Raw genomic sequence first — 17,781 nt, 5'->3', positions numbered from 1 at the left:
TCACAGGTAACTTGCAATTCTATTAAGTCACTATTGTTTATACTTTTCATTGGTAGGAATTGCATATTTTCCGAGTTTTATCGCCTAGAAAGACTTGCCATGCCTCTATATTTTGCAATGTAATGCGCCATAATTGTTCAAGCTGTAAACTGTTGTTGGATTACTCGCAGACACTGGATATTGAAATTTCGGCATGTGTGATGTTGTTGTAAATATGAAATATGGACTTGAGCATGTCTGACTGGTGATTGTCGAATTTGTATCGTGTGCTTGCATTCCCGCATTTGTCACCATGATCATGAGGTATAAGAATAAATCTGTATCGGCAGGAACTATTCTTATGTGATTCATTTCTTTGGTGCTGGTAAGTTGGTGAAGCGCGAGCCAGCCGTACATACACACAACATATGGGAACACAGTAAGCACATTATACTTTGGGGTAACCATGAATGAAGCTTACATGAGCATCGATCACCTCTGCAAGACTGGCTTCTCAGTCTATAAAGTTGCTCAATGGTGACTGTACTGCAATGCCCCACTATGGAAGCAGGTGAGGTAGATCTGATGCCCAAAGGAAAGTAGGATGAAAAGGAATAATGAAGTTCCATACATCGATATCCTTATTTACTATATTCAAGGTAACACAGACTCCTCGAATGAAGGATGCTACTGTCTGCCTTGGACAGTTGCTGCGCCAGTACCAGGGCACCAAACTGTTGAAGTCACTCAACGTCAGTCACTAAGAGGACATGCAGGTAGTGGGAGGAAAAGACCACCTCTGACCTCCAGAAACATCAGGTCAGCAAACAGTTGCTGTGAAGAGCCATAGTTGATGCTTAGACATGAGTCTCATGAGGGTTGGAGGGGGGAAGAGCTGGAGTTGGAGGGGGAAGACCGGTGAAGGTGTGGGCTTGCAGGATGGTGGATCTCATCCAGAAGGCTTATTTAGTACGGGAGACTTTCGCTGATGAAGCTGTTGAGAGGAAGATGAACAGGCATTTGCGCAACCTTAGATGGTCTGGTGATGTAATTCTTTAGTGCTCTGACGGGACACAGCGTGAGATCTTCGGTGTCGTGGACAATGGGGGCAGAATGAAAAGTCTATCTGTTAGCCCTGACAGTTTATTTTTCGCTATGAAGTCCCATCAGAGAACCAGAAAAACTCTGCTGTGCCTCTTCTCTCGAAACGTACTCGATTAACTTCCAGAGCGCGCTGAGTTCTGACATACGTGCAGCAGTAGCTAGTGCTATCAGGAAGAAGGTCTTAAAGGTGATGCACTCGAAGTTCTTCTCTTCCAGAGGTTCGAAATCGTCTGAGACGAGATGTCTAAGGATGAGGTCCCAAGCCGTAGGTCAGAACTTCTTTGATTGGTCAGATAACTTGTTCAGTGGGACTGAAGTTCATTGTATCACCGTGTTGATAACTGCTAAATATGTGGCAAGGGTACACGCCTTCAATTTCCAGATGTTGTAAGTGTTCAGCAACAACCTGGACAGATGCTGTAGTGGGAGATGGTATGCCCTTCATTCTGCAGTAGTCTTCAAACTTCTTCCACTTGTCATCGTAAAGAGATCAAGTGGAAGTCTGATGAGCCGAAGTAATTGCAGCAGCTACTCTTCTGGAGTACCCTTTGGCCATAAAAGATTTCTGAACTGAGTGAGTGAGTTTAGTTTTATGCTGTTTTTAGCAATATTCCAGCAAACGACTATGTCAAACGGACTCTAGTACTTGTATTTTCTGTACTTTCAGAAGTTTGACCGAAACAGTTGTCCTAAATTTTCTCTGTCTTTGATCTCTGCTCTTAGGCGAAGCAGAGCCTGATTCTTCTATATACTGTAGTTAGCAAAATGTCGTCTAACTTGGCACAAAGGCTGCATCAGATCTTCCTCTGCTATTCTTCATATGAAAAAGACCTATACAGTCTATGCAGGATGCATGAAGGTCTTCTTGCAGTCCATGCAAACTTTTCTTTTCCTTGATGTTGAAACTTCTTTCCCCATGATGTTAAACGTTATTTAAGTCAGTGTATTTGCCACAGTTTACAGCACGTCAGCAGCCTAGTGCAGCAAGAAAGAGAATAACTACACAAAAGGGTCACATGAACCATCAGAGCACAGGCTGCATGCTTCTCAGAGGCAACCAGGTTGTCCAGGAAAGGAAGCAGTGGGTGTGTGTTTGGGCGAAGGGTTCAGGAGAGGCCCAAAACTTTGTTTACAGTTCGGTTCCACTCAACTGTCGATTATAAGAGGGAGAGGGAGTACAAGACGTGAGATGGGATAAGTAAAAAAATTAGAAAAAGAATTATATCATGTTTTACAGATTCAGAAATTTTCAGTAAATTGTATTTAAATCCCGGACAAGATCTGCACGAAATGTAAGACTGATTATATTGTTGACGACCCAAACTTTAATCAGTCTTGGAAGTGAATAACTGCAAACCTTTTCCATATTCAATGCAAAACCCTGTTTAGATGGGGGATAACAAATAAGACTAGCAGAAAGTGTTTGTACATCATCAATTCATTGGCTACAAAGCCCCATTTTGGAAAACTGTAGGCTAGCCTTTTCAAAGTGACTGTTCTCTTCATATCTAACCATCCGAAAAAGAAAAAGAAGTGAAGTAATCACTTACAGATTGATTTGCTTTTCTCCAGTTGTTGCCAGCATTCATATCCCGTGGATTCATTGAAACTACCTTGGCATTCTGTACCATTGGTGTTATGGCTGTAATGGAAAAAGGAGACTAATTAACCAAATTAAATTATGCGAATCAGTTTTGTTGTTAGGAACTATGCAATCAGTCAATACTTAAATAAGGAACAATTACATGTATTGTTAGTAATTGTTAGTAAACTTACCTCTGGATTATGGTAGCCTTATTCCTGTGGATGCACAGAATACATACAGAAAATCACAAGAAATTTTAACACTAAGTCATAGCCATTCCTGGTGGTACACCTAATCTACCCCTGAGTTATCTCCCTTGATCACGACGTCACTGTATCGTTCTCCTAGAACCCTTCATAATTTTTCTAAAAAACAACACATCAATGACATGTTCTGAGGATAAATTCACGGGGAGGACACAGGGTGGGAACTACTCCCCATAATCCAGAGGTAAGTTTACTAACAATTACTAACAATACATGTAATTGTTCCTAATTATAATGTAAACATTCCCTCTGGATTATGTTAGCCTGAATCCCAAGTAAGGAAGGAGGGTTACCCTTGGAAGATACTACCCTCTTTACCACTACAGTCTGTTTGGCTCAAAAGCGGACCGATGAATTGCAATCTAACTCGAAAACTAATAAACATAACATACTCAATGAAACGCTGATCATAATCAAAACCTCAGACCAACTCTGTGAGGTTTTTGCAGAATTTTTGTCCTAAAAATAAAAAAAGTTGTTTAACAAACTATCATTAAAATATTGACACAGTTCACTATTAGTTACGAGGGGAGGAGAGCAGAGAAAGGGACAGCCAGGTGTCCGACACTAACATGAGACTTCCCGTACAAGCGATTCCCCAAGCAACGAATTGCTTTCAACAGTGCTAACATCTCCCGACAGTTTATATGCAGACTCACCTCTGACAGATTCCACACACCTTGAATTTGCCAAATGTCCATGTGTGCACCCCAACCCATGTTCGAGGCATCCTCATAAAGTGTCAGATCCGGTAAACGAGGACGTAATGAAACTCCTGGCAACACATTCACGTCCACAGTCCACCATAATATCTCCCTTCGGACGCTGTCTGGACAGGCTATGAGCAGTTCCAAGTCCACCATCCGAGACTGGTTGAGCCAGATGCGAGATTCTCAACCTTAGTCTTCCTCTTACAGTATAATCCTGGATTGAAGTGAGAGATCCTAGAAGGGACATCCATGAACGAACTGATGCAGTTGGCGTCTGTAACATATTGGTTATCTTGGTTGATATTTCCAGAAACTTGATCCTCGTAGAAGGGACCAGTTCTGACTTGGTAGGATGAACTATTAAACCCAGATGTGTAAACACGTGGATTATAAAGTTGGTTTGCTTCATGAGAACCGCTGTCACCACATTCCTTGCCAAGAAATCGTCCAGATAGCCGTGTATCGCAATCCTTCGTTGGTGAAGATAGTCCAGAATCGGGGAGATTATTTTTGTGAACAACCACAGCGCTAGAGATATCCCGAACGGCAGCACCCTGAACTGAAACCTGCGACCATTCACTGCACATCTTAGGTATTTGCGAGATCTTGGATGAATAGGGATATGAAGATACGCATCGTTTAGATCTATACTTATAAACTTGGAATCCTGACGAATCAAGGTGCGTAGGTTTGCAATTGATTCCATCCTGAACTTTGGCGGTTTCCTCAAAAATAGCTTGTGTAACACTTTCAAGTCTATTATCATGCGCATTTTGTCCGAATCTTTCTTGGGGACTAGGAATACCGGTGAATAAAACCTGCATGTCTTATCCCCTGGATTAAGTTCTATGATTGCCCGTTTCTCCAGTAGCTGATTTATTGCTAAGTTTGCCCCCGCTAAACGCTGGCCTTGAAGACAAAACCGACGACCCTCTGGAAAACAAGTCACTGGAGGTTGCTTGTGCCAAGGAAGAATACCCCCCCTGCTCACTACAGACAGGACCCACTCGTCTGATGCTATTACTTTCCAATTGTCTAAGTATTGGGCCAATCTGCCCCCTACTGGAGATCGTCTCACCGGACATACAAATTCCAAATCCAATATCATTTCAAGGGACGTTTACAATTCGTAAGGAAGAGAACGCTGAACAGTGAGACTTGAGTCAATATTTCTTGGAAGTTGATCTTGATCCACGAAAAGATCTACCTCCCCTACCTCTACCCCTAGATGAGGATGAGCCTCTAGTAACAGCCACATTTGTAGAACGCGCTCTTGAATCCGAAGTCAAATCAAAGGCAGATCTCTGAAAGTTCTGACTACGACTTGATGAAGATGGAGCAGAACGAGACGTAACACTAGAACCTCTTCTAGATCTAGTGTCAGCCCTTCCTCTATTTTGGAATAAAAGAGCCGACGCCAAACGTTGATTCAAGTTCCTCAACATCAAGGCATCTCTAGCTTCAATAGCCTGTTGACATTGTCCATTAAAGGTGTTATCCGATTCCAAGGGCTGGTGCAATAGAAAATCCCTTGAAACATCCGGTAAATTCCTCACTGAATCTAGCCGCTGTATCCGTTCAATAGCTGTAAGTCGTCCCAATATATTCACTTGAGTCACCATCGCATCGGCTAAGGACTGATACACTACATCCAGAAAGGAATGCGCTAACGCCACCTCTTTAGCAGTCATGGAAATCAAAGTGTCTTTCTTGACTCTCGTATAATCTTGAAACACTGGTGGGAGCAAAGCACGAACTCCCTCAGAAAACCAGTTTGAATATGATAGGGTATCAATTGCCGAACGGGCTGCCGTATCCAATCCCTTTCAATTCTTGAAGGTACAGAACGGTGCATATTCACGAGAGCCTCTAGCATCCTGTAACTGTTTAAAGTCCTTGTCTAAACTTGGTTATTTGGCTGTGATAACACGATCATGAATGGAATAATTGGGCATCCGTTCCGGGGGAAGGCAACCTGATAATCCGAGTTCCACAGGAATATCTATCTCCTGTTCGTCCGACAGTGGTGGCAGAGTATTAGGATAAAGTCTGTGCAAAAGTTCCAGCTTTTCTTTAAATGACCAGCCCTGCTTAAAATCCTGTGCTGACATGTCCATAGGATGTACCGTCAACAAGCCTTCTTTCATGGAAAACTTCGGTTGTGAAAAAGGATACACTGATAAATCCTCCTGATCCGTCACATCAGATACTAACAGAATTAAGGGTGGATTGTCCGTGTCAAAATAACCTTGCGGGTCCGTAGCCGTGTCCTCTGAACCACTAGGCCCGTGCAAATCAGACTGCTGGGTTGATACACCGCTATCCATAGCAGCCGACCCAGTGGCCTGGCTGGAGCCGGGGCGGGAATCACGTGCCGTCTGAGCCGAGTCAGAGCTGTGAAACCCTAGCCGCCCGGTCTCCCCATGGGAAAAGGTAGCAGGCTTTTTGCGACAGGGAGCAGCCATGGATGACGGGCTCCTGGGGACAAAGGACGTGGGGTGTGTGGCCTGAACCATGGTCACCCCAGATCCGGAGCCGGCTGTGCCGACTCCATCCCCGTCGCTTGTAGGGGACCGGCCTCCTCGTTACGCCAGGGCGTGATAACTGCTTTTTTCAGTCAGAGCACCCCTGGTTTCCGTAGGAAGGGACTTGGGTTCCCGGCTCTTTCCATCGACCACGAAGCCCCCACAGCTGTCTGCCGTCTTGCCGGGTAATACAGGATCTTCCAAATGTTTTGACAGGCGATCAAAGTTTTCGTCATTCCTCATCTCCATATCCCGTACAGATTTATCCATGGCCGCCTGGATCTCGGATTTAAATCCCGCCAAAAGTTCTGAGAACGCAGCTATATCCAACTGGGGAGAGGTTTTTTATTTAGATCTAGAACGAGACTTCGGTTCAGATTTTATAGATAAAGGCGGAGATCCCTAAACTTTCTTCGACTTAGAGCATTCTGATGACGATGAAAGTTTACGCTTCCTAACTAAGGAGCGAGATTCGTCCATCAACAACCAATCTTCTTCCGACATTTCCTGACACAATAAGCATCGATCCGATATTGAGCAAGGTAAGTCTTTATAACAGGAAGCACACAGAGAGTGGGGATCAACATCCTCCATGAATTTCTGACATTGTAAACATTTGCTCTGCGCCATACTTGTCAATCAAAAGGGCGGGAAAACTTCAGATCCTAAGTACGTTGGAAATATATATAATATAGATGCAAAACAGCAATGCGATTGAATATTAAATGGAATGCGATTTGTAACTGACCTACATATGAAGAATTGATAACTTGATTTGAAATGAAATTTCACTCGATTCTCAGCACGTCATGCGTGTGGACCATACAGAAAAATTATGAAGGGTTCTAGGAGAACAATACAGTGACGTCGGGATCAAGGGAGATAACTCAGGGGTAGATTAAGTGTACCACTAGGAATGGCTATGACTTAGTGTTAAAATTTCTTTTGATTTTCTGTATGTATTCTGTGAATCCACAGGAATAAGGCTACCACAATCCAGAGGGAATGTTTACGTTATAATTATGCCCCTTATTCATTCTTGCCCTCACAAAAAATTGTTTTTAATGGGCCAAAGGCCTTTTACTGATTAAAGGGAAAGTGTACATGATAAAAACATGTTTTTTTCTCTTCTTATAGAATTAGATCAAATCATTTTTTGAAAAAATACACTCATTTTTCTCACTTTTAAAGAAGAACGCCCAGTATAAGTGCTGAAATGTTATGCCATTATGAGGCCTCTTTTTTTCCCGAGCTGAACTGAGGCAAGAGATACCATCCTTTGAATATGACATAATTGATGCCAGTTTATTCAGACTGGTCTTCCGTCTAGTACCAAAGCAATAGACATTCATACTGAAATTAATCCCGTGAAAAAAACGTATGTAAATATAAGAAAGAGGCATTATAACAGAAAATGTAAGCAGCAGGATAGATTGATCATGTGCATTTTCATTCATATTCACTCAGTGAAAATACTAAATATGTTTAACAATATTGATGTACGTATGACATCACTATTGGCAAGTGACTTTCACAAAAAGGATTGGTCACAGACACAAGTACCCAAGATATTAGGAAGAAGATGGGTGGGGGTGGGGTGGAGGGTGCACGGTTCATTTTCATTCATTTTCACAAGTGTTTCAATTTGTGGGGAGGGGGAGGGAGATCCTCTGGATCCGTCTTTGCAGTATATATAAAAGGTCTTTGTCATGTCTACCCATGTCTTATCTGAGACACATAGCGCGCACATACACAAACACTATGAAACACAAGAGGCTGCAATGGAGGAAATCTTTTGTTGCACCTACAAGTTATACCTACAAGTGCGCCCTATTTCGTTATCAAGATATCTAGAGGTTAATATTTGCAAGATATCAACAAACTTCTCAGTCGATCACTTGCATCACATCACATGTCGGAGATCCCCTCCCTAAAATAATAACATATGTGTAGGAAAACCTAATGGGTGCTACTAAAATGGAATTGGTTTTCCGATTCTGCAATTCGGATTTATGCACTGAACTGGTAAAAGTGTGCTCTATTACGTGTACAATTGTTTCGAAATGAAAGTGTATCAGTTTATTAATGTTTTGGCGTTTTTAAATTTTATCAGTAAAAGCACAGAATTTGTTTAAATTAGAGATTAATAGAAAACATGATTTCCGCATTAAAGCGGGACAAATATTTCGGATTAACCACATAGTCACATGGTTCCTAATTTGCTATAGTTATGTTGGTCATTTGGAATTGCCAAAATATAAAGAGACTAAGTATCATTGGCTGAAAGTCATTTTGAATATTCCTATATATAGAGAAGAAATTCACCTGAGGGAAAATTCAGATTGATTATAAGGTTGGAGGCGTTTGGACCTCCAGCCAATAAGCATAACATAACCAACATATGTGTCATGTGACACACCCCAAGATAAATACTGGATTATGTCCACACTGTATGAGTTATTATGGATTTAGCTCTTCAGCTTGTCATGTTATGAGAAAACCCCAGTCCTTTCCAAATGTCTATCATCAGGAGACAGAAGAATGTGGAGGAGAGTGGGAATAATTCTGACGTAATAGAGGTAGTATTTTTAGTTACATATAATGATAAGTATTGTTCTAAAATTGTTACATATCCTCTACCCCTATTATATCAAGGGGCAGAGAGAAGGGACTCTATCAAGTGTTTGTGTCTTTGTAAGTTTGTAGTTCTAACTATATGGGTGTTATTCCAACTATATGATGGGGGCCTGTAGGTATCAGGGTCTAGACCTAACAAACAGGTGACATTAAACACAATGATCCATGACATTAGGGTGTTATTCCAACTATATGATGGGGGCCTGTAGGTATCAGGGTCTAGACCTAACAAACAGGTGACATTAAACACAATGATCCATGACATTAGGGTGTTATTCCAACTATATGATGGGGGCCTGTAGGTATCAGGGTCTAGACCTAACAAACAGGTGACATTAAACACAATGATCCATGACATTAGGGTGTTATTCCAACTATATGATGGGGGCCTGTAGGTAACAGGGTCTAGACCTGACAAACAGGTGATATTAAACACAATGATCCATGACATTAGGGTGTTATTCCAACTATATGATGGGGGCCTGTAGGTAATAGGGTCTAGACCTGACAAACAGGTGATATTAAACACAATGATCCATGACATTAGGGTGTTATTCCAACTATATGATGGGGGCCTGTAGGTATCAGGGTCTAGACCTAACAAACAGGTGATATTAAACACAATGATCCATGACATTAGGGTGTTATTCCAACTATATGATGGGGGCCTGTAGGTAATAGGGTCTAGACCTGACAAACAGGTGATATTAAACACAATGATCCATGACATTAGGGTGTTATTCCAACTATATGATGGGGGCCTGTAGGTAACAGGGTCTAGACCTGACAAACAGGTGATATTAAACACAATTATCCATGACATTAGGGTGTTATTCCAACTATATGATGGGGGCCTGTAGGTAACAGGGTCTAGACCAGACAAACAGGTGATATTAAACACAATGATCCATGACATTAGGGTGTTATTCCAACTATATGATGGGGGCCTGTAGGTATCTGGGTCAAGACCTGTCAAATAGGTGATATTAAACACAATGATCCATGACATTAGGGTGTTATTCCAACTATATGATGGGGGCCTGTAGGTAATAGGGTCTAGACCTGACAAACAGGTGACATTAAACACAATGATCCATGACATTAGGGTGTAATGACATGCAATGAAACATTGTACAGAGTCTAACTACTTGTTGTACTCAGTCACCCCATATAGCAGGAATATGCTGCTTTCCATCAGTTCTAAACTGGAATCCTTAAAACCCTGTATGAGGCTAATAGTGTAATTGCAGCATACACTTCACTCCCTTTTAGTGATCAGTTGAGCTGTCATCATGAAGAATGCTCCTTTACTTCAGTCATAACTTACTTGCTTTCAGATTTTCCGAGGCAGAGTTTACTCGATCTACAAAGGCAGGGTCTTCACTATTGTCCACCTCATTGTGGGCAACTTGCAGAACTCTGTTTGCTCTTCTTGCAATATTTGAAGCATTTGCAACAATCAATGGTGAGTCATTAGACCGTATACCATCTTCTATTCTCTCTGTGTCCCGCAAAATTCCTTCCTCTGTAAAGGTACATACAAACATTTAAGTATAAACACATAAAACAAAAGGACTTCAGATCTTTTCTACTCTTAAGTATAACAAGAAATCATATGTAGTCACATGTAGCAGTTGGTAACCGTAGCAGGTTCAGGTACTGTTTAATCAAATCAGATGATGAATGAACTCAACCACATCTTTCTATATCTTTATCCTTCATGCTGTCTATGCAGTTTACATACTGAGTCTTACTACCTACAAGCATGTTACAAGTACTTATGGTTCAGTGGGATCATATCTGTTTCCATTCAACACACCCAATGCAGTACAACAATGAAAACATATTTCTGATGTGTACATCCTAAAATGCATGCCCAATGTAGTCAAACCTTCAAAATGGGAAGTTACATTCTTGTAGCTGATTTCAAAACAATTTCATAAGCATTTCTGTTTTAATGAAATCCCTTTTGGTTGTGTAAGCATATGTCCAATGCATGGCTACATTGAAATAGAAAGTCAAGTGACTCTATCTACTATAGCAATACATATGCATGTACAGGTAAATGATATCAATTCAGGTTGATGTAAGGGCATGTTACAGGCAGTGCCACCTTTCTAACTGAAAGCCTACTGCCTCTCACAGTGTTAACAAAGGCATATAGACTCTCAGTTAAAGGATATCACTTCTAGCTGAGGTAAATGCATCTTACATGCAATTTGACTTGCAAGACAGCTTTGAAACAGAATGTCCCATGCCACCATTGCTTGTACTATCAAAATTAAAATCATGCAAGCATTCCAGAAGCATCACCTTTCCTAAAGCTCCCCAAACATACAATGTACTTTCAGTCATAAAGCATTACCTCCATTACAGGTATGATGCTGTCATGTTTCACCTGACAGATGATCACTACCTGGATACTGGCAACTTTCAGTAAGGAAAGCCAAGGAGCAAATTTTGTTGATAAAATTGAAAATTGGCCTCTGAACCACTCATCCAAACACACCCCTGTTACTCCTGTATCTGGACAGCCTTGCAGCTCCTGTGAAGCACGACACTTGTCTTCTGATTGATCATGTGTTTCCTTTGTGTAGTCGTTCTCATTTTGGAGCAGATAGTCGTAATCTGTGTAGCGGGATTGGTCGGATGGGAATCCATCGTGTGAGATAGGATAAGCATATGAATATACATAGTTGAACTTTTCACATGTTTAATCTTATCCTATCTCATGTCCTGTACTTATACCACAGTTAGGCGGTGGGCTGCAGCTTACCCTGTGTCTGTAAGTGGATGACAACTGTGATGATGGTGGTGAGGATGCACAAGGAGGCTAGTTGTGAGTTCAATCTGACAATTGACTGCATAACTCACTTGTGATGGTTTGCTTCGTGTAAAACCCCTTAGTCTTACACAGCAGAAAACTCCCATGGAGTGGGTGCTCCCAAATTTACATGGTTTTCACGCCATATCATTTGTCAAAGGACAAAAGACGGAACTGTGACAGGTTTTCCTGCTTTATCCCGATTTCCAGAAAGCCCCAGTAAATAAAAGTCTTGCGATTGTTTATTAGCTCAACTGTTTAACATTCAGTTCCAAACAACATCAATTGCCCTTCGCTCCTTTGTCTTAGCTTGATCAAGGATGTGTCCGGCAACCAGAAGTGGAATGCATCGAAATCCACTGGAAATTGGTATTCACGCTCCACTGACGTAATTGCTCTTTAGAGGTGAATGAATATGAGTGTCGATCACCTCTGCATCGTAGTACAAGACTGGACTCTCAGTCTATGATGAAGTTGCCCAGCGATGACTGTACTGCAATGCCCCAGTGTCAATCCAGGTGAGGTAAATCTATGCCCAAATTAAAGTAGAAGGAAGATGAACTAGAATGAAAACACCTTGATTTACTTTTACAAGTTATCACCGATTTCACAAACGGATGTCACTATCTGTATTGTTGGGCGGAGGACAGTTGGCTATGGCAATATCAAACTGATGGAGTCACTCAACATCAGTCACTGAGACACAGCGCTCTTACTGGACAGAGTGAGAGATCTTCTGTCGTCAGGCCCAAGTCGGTGGACAATGTCGGGATAGTCTCAAGTCTATCTGGTTGCCCTGGCAGTTTATTCTTCACTATGAAGTCCCAACGAAGACCCAGGAAAAACTCTTGCTGTGATTCTTCCTCTTAAGCCGTATTCGGTTAACGTCCACGGTGTTGAGTTCCAACATACGAGCAGCAGTAGCCAGTGCTACCAGGAAGAAAGTCTTGAAGGTAGTGTGCTCGAAGGTCCTCACTTATAGAGGTTCATAATCGTCTTAGAGAGGTCCCAGGTCGGAGCTCGGAACTTCTTAGATTCATCAGATAACTTTTAGGATCACAGTAAGGACTGGAGTTCAGGCACAGTAGAAATCTTAATTCCTGTCGCCGTAGCTATAGCAGTGTTGATAGCTGCTTAGTATGTAGCAAACGTAGACGTCTTCAGTTTCTTAGACATTCTCAGATATTGTAGATATTCAGTAATAGTCTGGGCGGATGCTGAAGCCGGAGACAACATGCCCTTCATTCTGCAGTAGTCTCCAAACTTCTTCCACTTGCCCTCACAAAGAGAGTGAGTAGAAGTACGATGAGCCAATATGTAGATGTAGCATCAGCGGAGACCAGTGTAGTCGATTGGAGTGTGGATGAATCAACACGTTGTCTCAAATGGGTAGAGCGAATAGGTCTGGATCTGTGAGACTTAGAAGATCGACGAGCCAACTTTGAGCCAGCAAATAGGGTTGTCTTCCCAGTGGGGCGAAGTTTTCTAACACTTCTGGAAGAAGGGCCGTAGGTGGAAATGAGTAAGTATAGGTTATGAGAATACTAGAGTGTCTTATTCCCACGCCAGTGTGCCTGAGATCAGTTATACAAATCTGGTTAGTTGACCTGGTCACAAACACATCTATCTGAGGGTGGGTGATCGGGAGACAAACTGATCTAAAGATTTGTAGCTTATTCGGTGTGGAATGGCTGATCTAATAGAGCGTCAGCAAAGACGTTCATCACTCTCGGTATATGTCTGGTTCTTGTTGAGACTGATAAGGAGTCTATCAGTTAAAAGAACTGGATCGCCCAACCTAGAAGGTGTGACGACCCTGTTGGAACCCAGATGATTGATGTGGCATACCAGTTGTCTGATTGTATGAGAAGACTGGTCAGTTCGTTTGTGTGAAGTGACTGATTGTCAAACGACCAATGCCTGCCACTAGATGATCGTGAAGATCCTTGAAGAAAGCATCAATGAATAGGTGATGAGTGGGGTTGAACGGTGTCAAGAAAACTCCTTTGCAAACATTCGTTTGAGTCACCATAGTAGGTATTGATGGATCAGCTCATGGGGATCGTCGAGCCTCAGGATCTGATGTAGAAATATGGGCATAGTTGTTGTTGACCCATGATCCTGAGGGCTTGGGCTGACGTAGAAGGCCGAGCAACTCTTGCCATTGTCAAAGAGTTCTCTCTTGAGACAGTGCTAGTGGTACCATGTGTTGAATCTTGACCCATCTGGGGAGAAACATCTTCCCCATACAAGTGTTGAATACGGCCTTGATACAATTCCTTGATGATGCAGAACTGCATGATAGCTTTCATGATGAGGATAAATAGCCATGTGCTTTAGCAAAGTCAATGGTTAGTAGAGTTGATACCAGCGCCGAAGGGTAGGTTCTTTGAATCGGACCATTTGCCCATCACTGTTTTCATAAGTGGCTTCCAATCAATGTATATCCTTTTCGTTGTACAAACACTCTGTGCATACCAATCTAATCTATTGCATAAATTGCCACTTAATCCCTTCACATATCACTTAATCTCCTTGAACTCAGTATGCACTTTCATCTCCCTGGCCTCCTGTACATATTATGTAATTTTGTTCTTAATCATATTCTGTCATTCACCTGATGAAGGGGCAAGAAGTAGCCAAGGTATGTTGTGTTGTAAATATTAAAGAAGTAATAAATCCATACTATACATTACGTTTCCTTCCAATTTCTAAAAGCCCATCAAGCATCTGAAGAGAATCCATGTTAATTCTCTTCAGGTTCTTGAAAGCTGTGTCTTAATGAGGCCATATGAGTAATGCAGGTACGAGCTGGTAGAGTAATCATAGATGAGTGCCGCTCTTCCAAGCAGAACATTGATATCAGATCATCCGGCGATTTATTTCTAGACAGCACCAGTTGATTGGCGATCCCAGCGAGTATATGCGTCATCTCAATGTTATCAATACTGTCATCCAAATTAAATTGGTTCTATGAATATGTAGGTGAGATCGACGTATTCGGAGGTTGAATTTAACGACACTTGTCTGTAGACACAGGTCAGAGCATGGCTTGAACAATCAAATCAAAAAGGTTGAGATTTGACCGTGTATCTTGGAAACGATGATTCCAGGATACTCATAACGTCGGCTGCGTCGGCCTTGTAACTTGTGACATGTGGGTGACTATCGCAGAAGTAGGCTGATGTCCAGTCGAGGAAAAGTCGTAGGATTCGACATTCCTTTTGAGAGGTTCAGGAGATATGATGCAGTTGCTGAATCATTAGCAAGTCTTGCAAGTTTGATGACTGTTTGATGAACTGTTTGACTACCCATGATGAAACTGGTGGTCTTGGGATCGGGGATCCGCTGGTATGCATCTGAAGTATGTAAAAGTCGTCTCAAGTTCTTTGATGTCTGATGTCTCCCCGAATTCAAGAGGATCGTCGAGTTGTGATCTTGCCAGTTTGATGAATGTGGGTTTGTCGCATCTTGCAAAACCGATGAATGTAGTTTCACCGCATTGACAAATGTAGGTTTGGAGAACATTGTATGACCAGTACCCATAATGAATCTGACAGACTGGGGAATCGCCGATCCACTCAATGCATCTGAGTTCATACTCAATAATTAGTATAGCAGCATATCTAGAAGTAGTCTTGATCTGCTATACATGTGGACACTCTGTGTGCCTTCTCCATGCACCTCTTGGTTTGCTTAGTTGAAGAAGGGCAGAATTCTTCTGACTTGTGTCTTGAGTCCCAGTCAGCAAGGCACTGGGACCCCACATTCCTGTAGTTAGCAAAGCTATAGTCATCCATCTTGATTCACATATTGCGTCTTTCTATCCAGTTGCAAAATCCAATGTAATCAATGCTAGATGCATGAGGATCTTTCAGTCAGCACAAACTTTCCTTTTTCTAATGATGTTAAAGTCTAATCATCTAAGTCAGTTTCTTGACAGAGTTACAGCATGTCAGCACAGCAGTGCAACCAGAAAGAGAACGACAACATAAGGAAACACATGATCAATCAGAAGACAAGCTGCGTGCTTCACAGGAGTTGCAAGGCTGTCCATATACGGGAGAAGCAGGGTGTGTTTGGATGAGTGGTTCAGGGGCTAAAAACTTCAGTTACAGTTCCTTTCCACTCAGCTGTTGAATCTGAGATAGGATAAGTTTAAAAATTGGGGACTTGCATATATTTCTTATACCACTATGACACTGCAGAAACTAAAAACTGATACTTTACAGGATGACAGAAATATATCTAATTGGAAGTAAAACAAACTTAATTTACCTTCAGCCTTTATGAGAGCTGTTGTATCAACTGCTTCATCTACAAGAGAGCGCAGGCGTTCCATGTTGTCTGTCCAGTGCTTTTTCAGCAGATCATAATGTTCCTGTGCAGCAGGATTATTTGGATTTTGGAAAACTACCCTTGCAGCATTTATGACTTGAGGTGTAAGGTCTTTAACCTGTAACCAAGAGATACACGAATACATGCAAGGCTGGTGGACAGAGATCTGTTCTTGTGTGTAAAAGTTCCAAATAGGTCTCTCAGATCTGCACGCCCATATCTGCTTGAGATTGTTTAGCCATCCAGCTAATATGGATTATATGTTGTTATCTCTGAGTCTATATTGCTTCAGATGAAAATATTTATATATATGATTCTATGTGTATGCTCTACTGCTCACTGGAATCAGAGTACTCAAACAGGACATCATACTGGGGAACGGACTTCAGTCTGTTTTTCTGTCTCTCCATTCCAATACTATCTGTTAGATTTAGGTAGGAAAGCTTAAGCATTGTGTACCATTGGGTAAGGTAAAACTATTTTTTTCTAAACAGTAGATCGACATAAGACTTGTTCGGGTTTTTAGTCAATCAGCATTATTCAGCAAATGAGTGAGTGAGTGAGAGTTTTGGGTTTTACGCCGCTTGTAGCTTGAGTGCAATTCTTGACATTCTTGTATCGCATGCAGGCATCGGTGATCCTGATCGTCATGTTGGCAGAAAAAAACATGTGGATTTAGAGAAGTTGATTGATAGTTCGAGCCAAAAGAAGATTTCTTCAAATGTTCACTACGCCAAAGGACAATAAAGCAGTGATTAGTTCTGAGGTGATGTTCACAAAATTTCTTACTGAGGACAATGTGCCTCTGTCAGTTTCCAATGTGTGCCAGGACTAAATCTACAGCAATTGTTAAAGGTCTTGCTGACAGTGAGTGATGCAAGATATATAACTGATCAAATTACATCTGCCTCTTTTAGCATTGCTACTGATGAATCAAATGACCATGCAGACATCAAACTTTATCTTTGAAGAAAGACTTGAGAAAATATTAACAACAATGCTGACATTGACAGAGTGCTATGAAAGAAGCAAAGGATAAAATATGTTCAGGTAATAATATGATTCATTTTAAATACTCTATTTACATGATTAATTTTGAATGGCTCTTGGTCCGTAATTGCAGCATGATGTTATACTTTTACAAATGTAACTTTTAAAAGGCCTTTAATATTTCCAATTTGTTAAAAACATTTCTGCTGATATCTTTAAGTAGGTGGTACCAGGTTGAAAAAAAAAACAGAATTTAAAGGAAGAACACACACTATCCGATTTGATTAATTTTGTTTCAAAGAATAACAGTGATAACAAGTCAAAGAATAACAGTGATAACAAGTCAAAGAATAACAGTGATAACAAGTCAAAGAATAACAGTGATAACAAGTCAAAGAATAACAGTGATAACAAGTCAAAGAATAACAGTGATAACAAGTCAAAGAATAACAGTGATAACAAGTCAAAGAATAACAGTGATAACAAGTCAAAGAATAACAGTGATAAAAGTCAAAGAATAACAGTGTTAACAAGTGTGTGCTTTGATCAGAAATGGTTTATCTACTATAAACTTAATCCAAATAAACATGTGTATGAATTAATACTGATATTGACGGAGATTCTTTTGACCACGACCTTCTTCCGACATCATAGACATGTGAATGCAGACTGACACATCAGCAAATGTAGACAAAAAGTTTTTTTTTTTTTTTTAAAATCCTATTTTGAGTGCAGTCGGTTTTGTCAACAAAGTTAAGAAATAAAAGACCAAATGATTTATTGATATTGTTTGGAGTTTTGAGTTTAAGTTGTTGACAGTTTA

At 41.1% G+C, this 17,781-nt stretch overlaps 1 protein-coding gene across 1 annotated transcript in view; it reads right to left on the bottom strand.

Moving 5' to 3' along the window:
- The window catches only part of LOC124290485 (vinculin-like), a 128,182-nt gene that overhangs the window by 73,611 nt on the left and 36,790 nt on the right, over positions 1–17,781 (bottom strand). Inside the window, exons 14-16 of the mRNA XM_046727196.1 lie at positions 15,909–16,086; positions 10,134–10,331; positions 2,634–2,725 (exon numbers count right to left, since the gene is read on the bottom strand). Of these exons, the coding sequence (XP_046583152.1) occupies positions 2,634–2,725; positions 10,134–10,331; positions 15,909–16,086 (468 nt within the window). The remainder of the gene's footprint in view (positions 1–2,633; positions 2,726–10,133; positions 10,332–15,908; positions 16,087–17,781) is intronic.

This window comes from Haliotis rubra, unplaced genomic scaffold, assembly GCF_003918875.1.
Source record: "Haliotis rubra isolate DU_JTF1 unplaced genomic scaffold, ASM391887v1 Scf467, whole genome shotgun sequence".
NCBI lineage: Eukaryota > Metazoa > Mollusca > Gastropoda > Lepetellida > Haliotidae > Haliotis > Haliotis rubra.
This window is presented reverse-complemented; position numbering and strand designations above follow the sequence as displayed.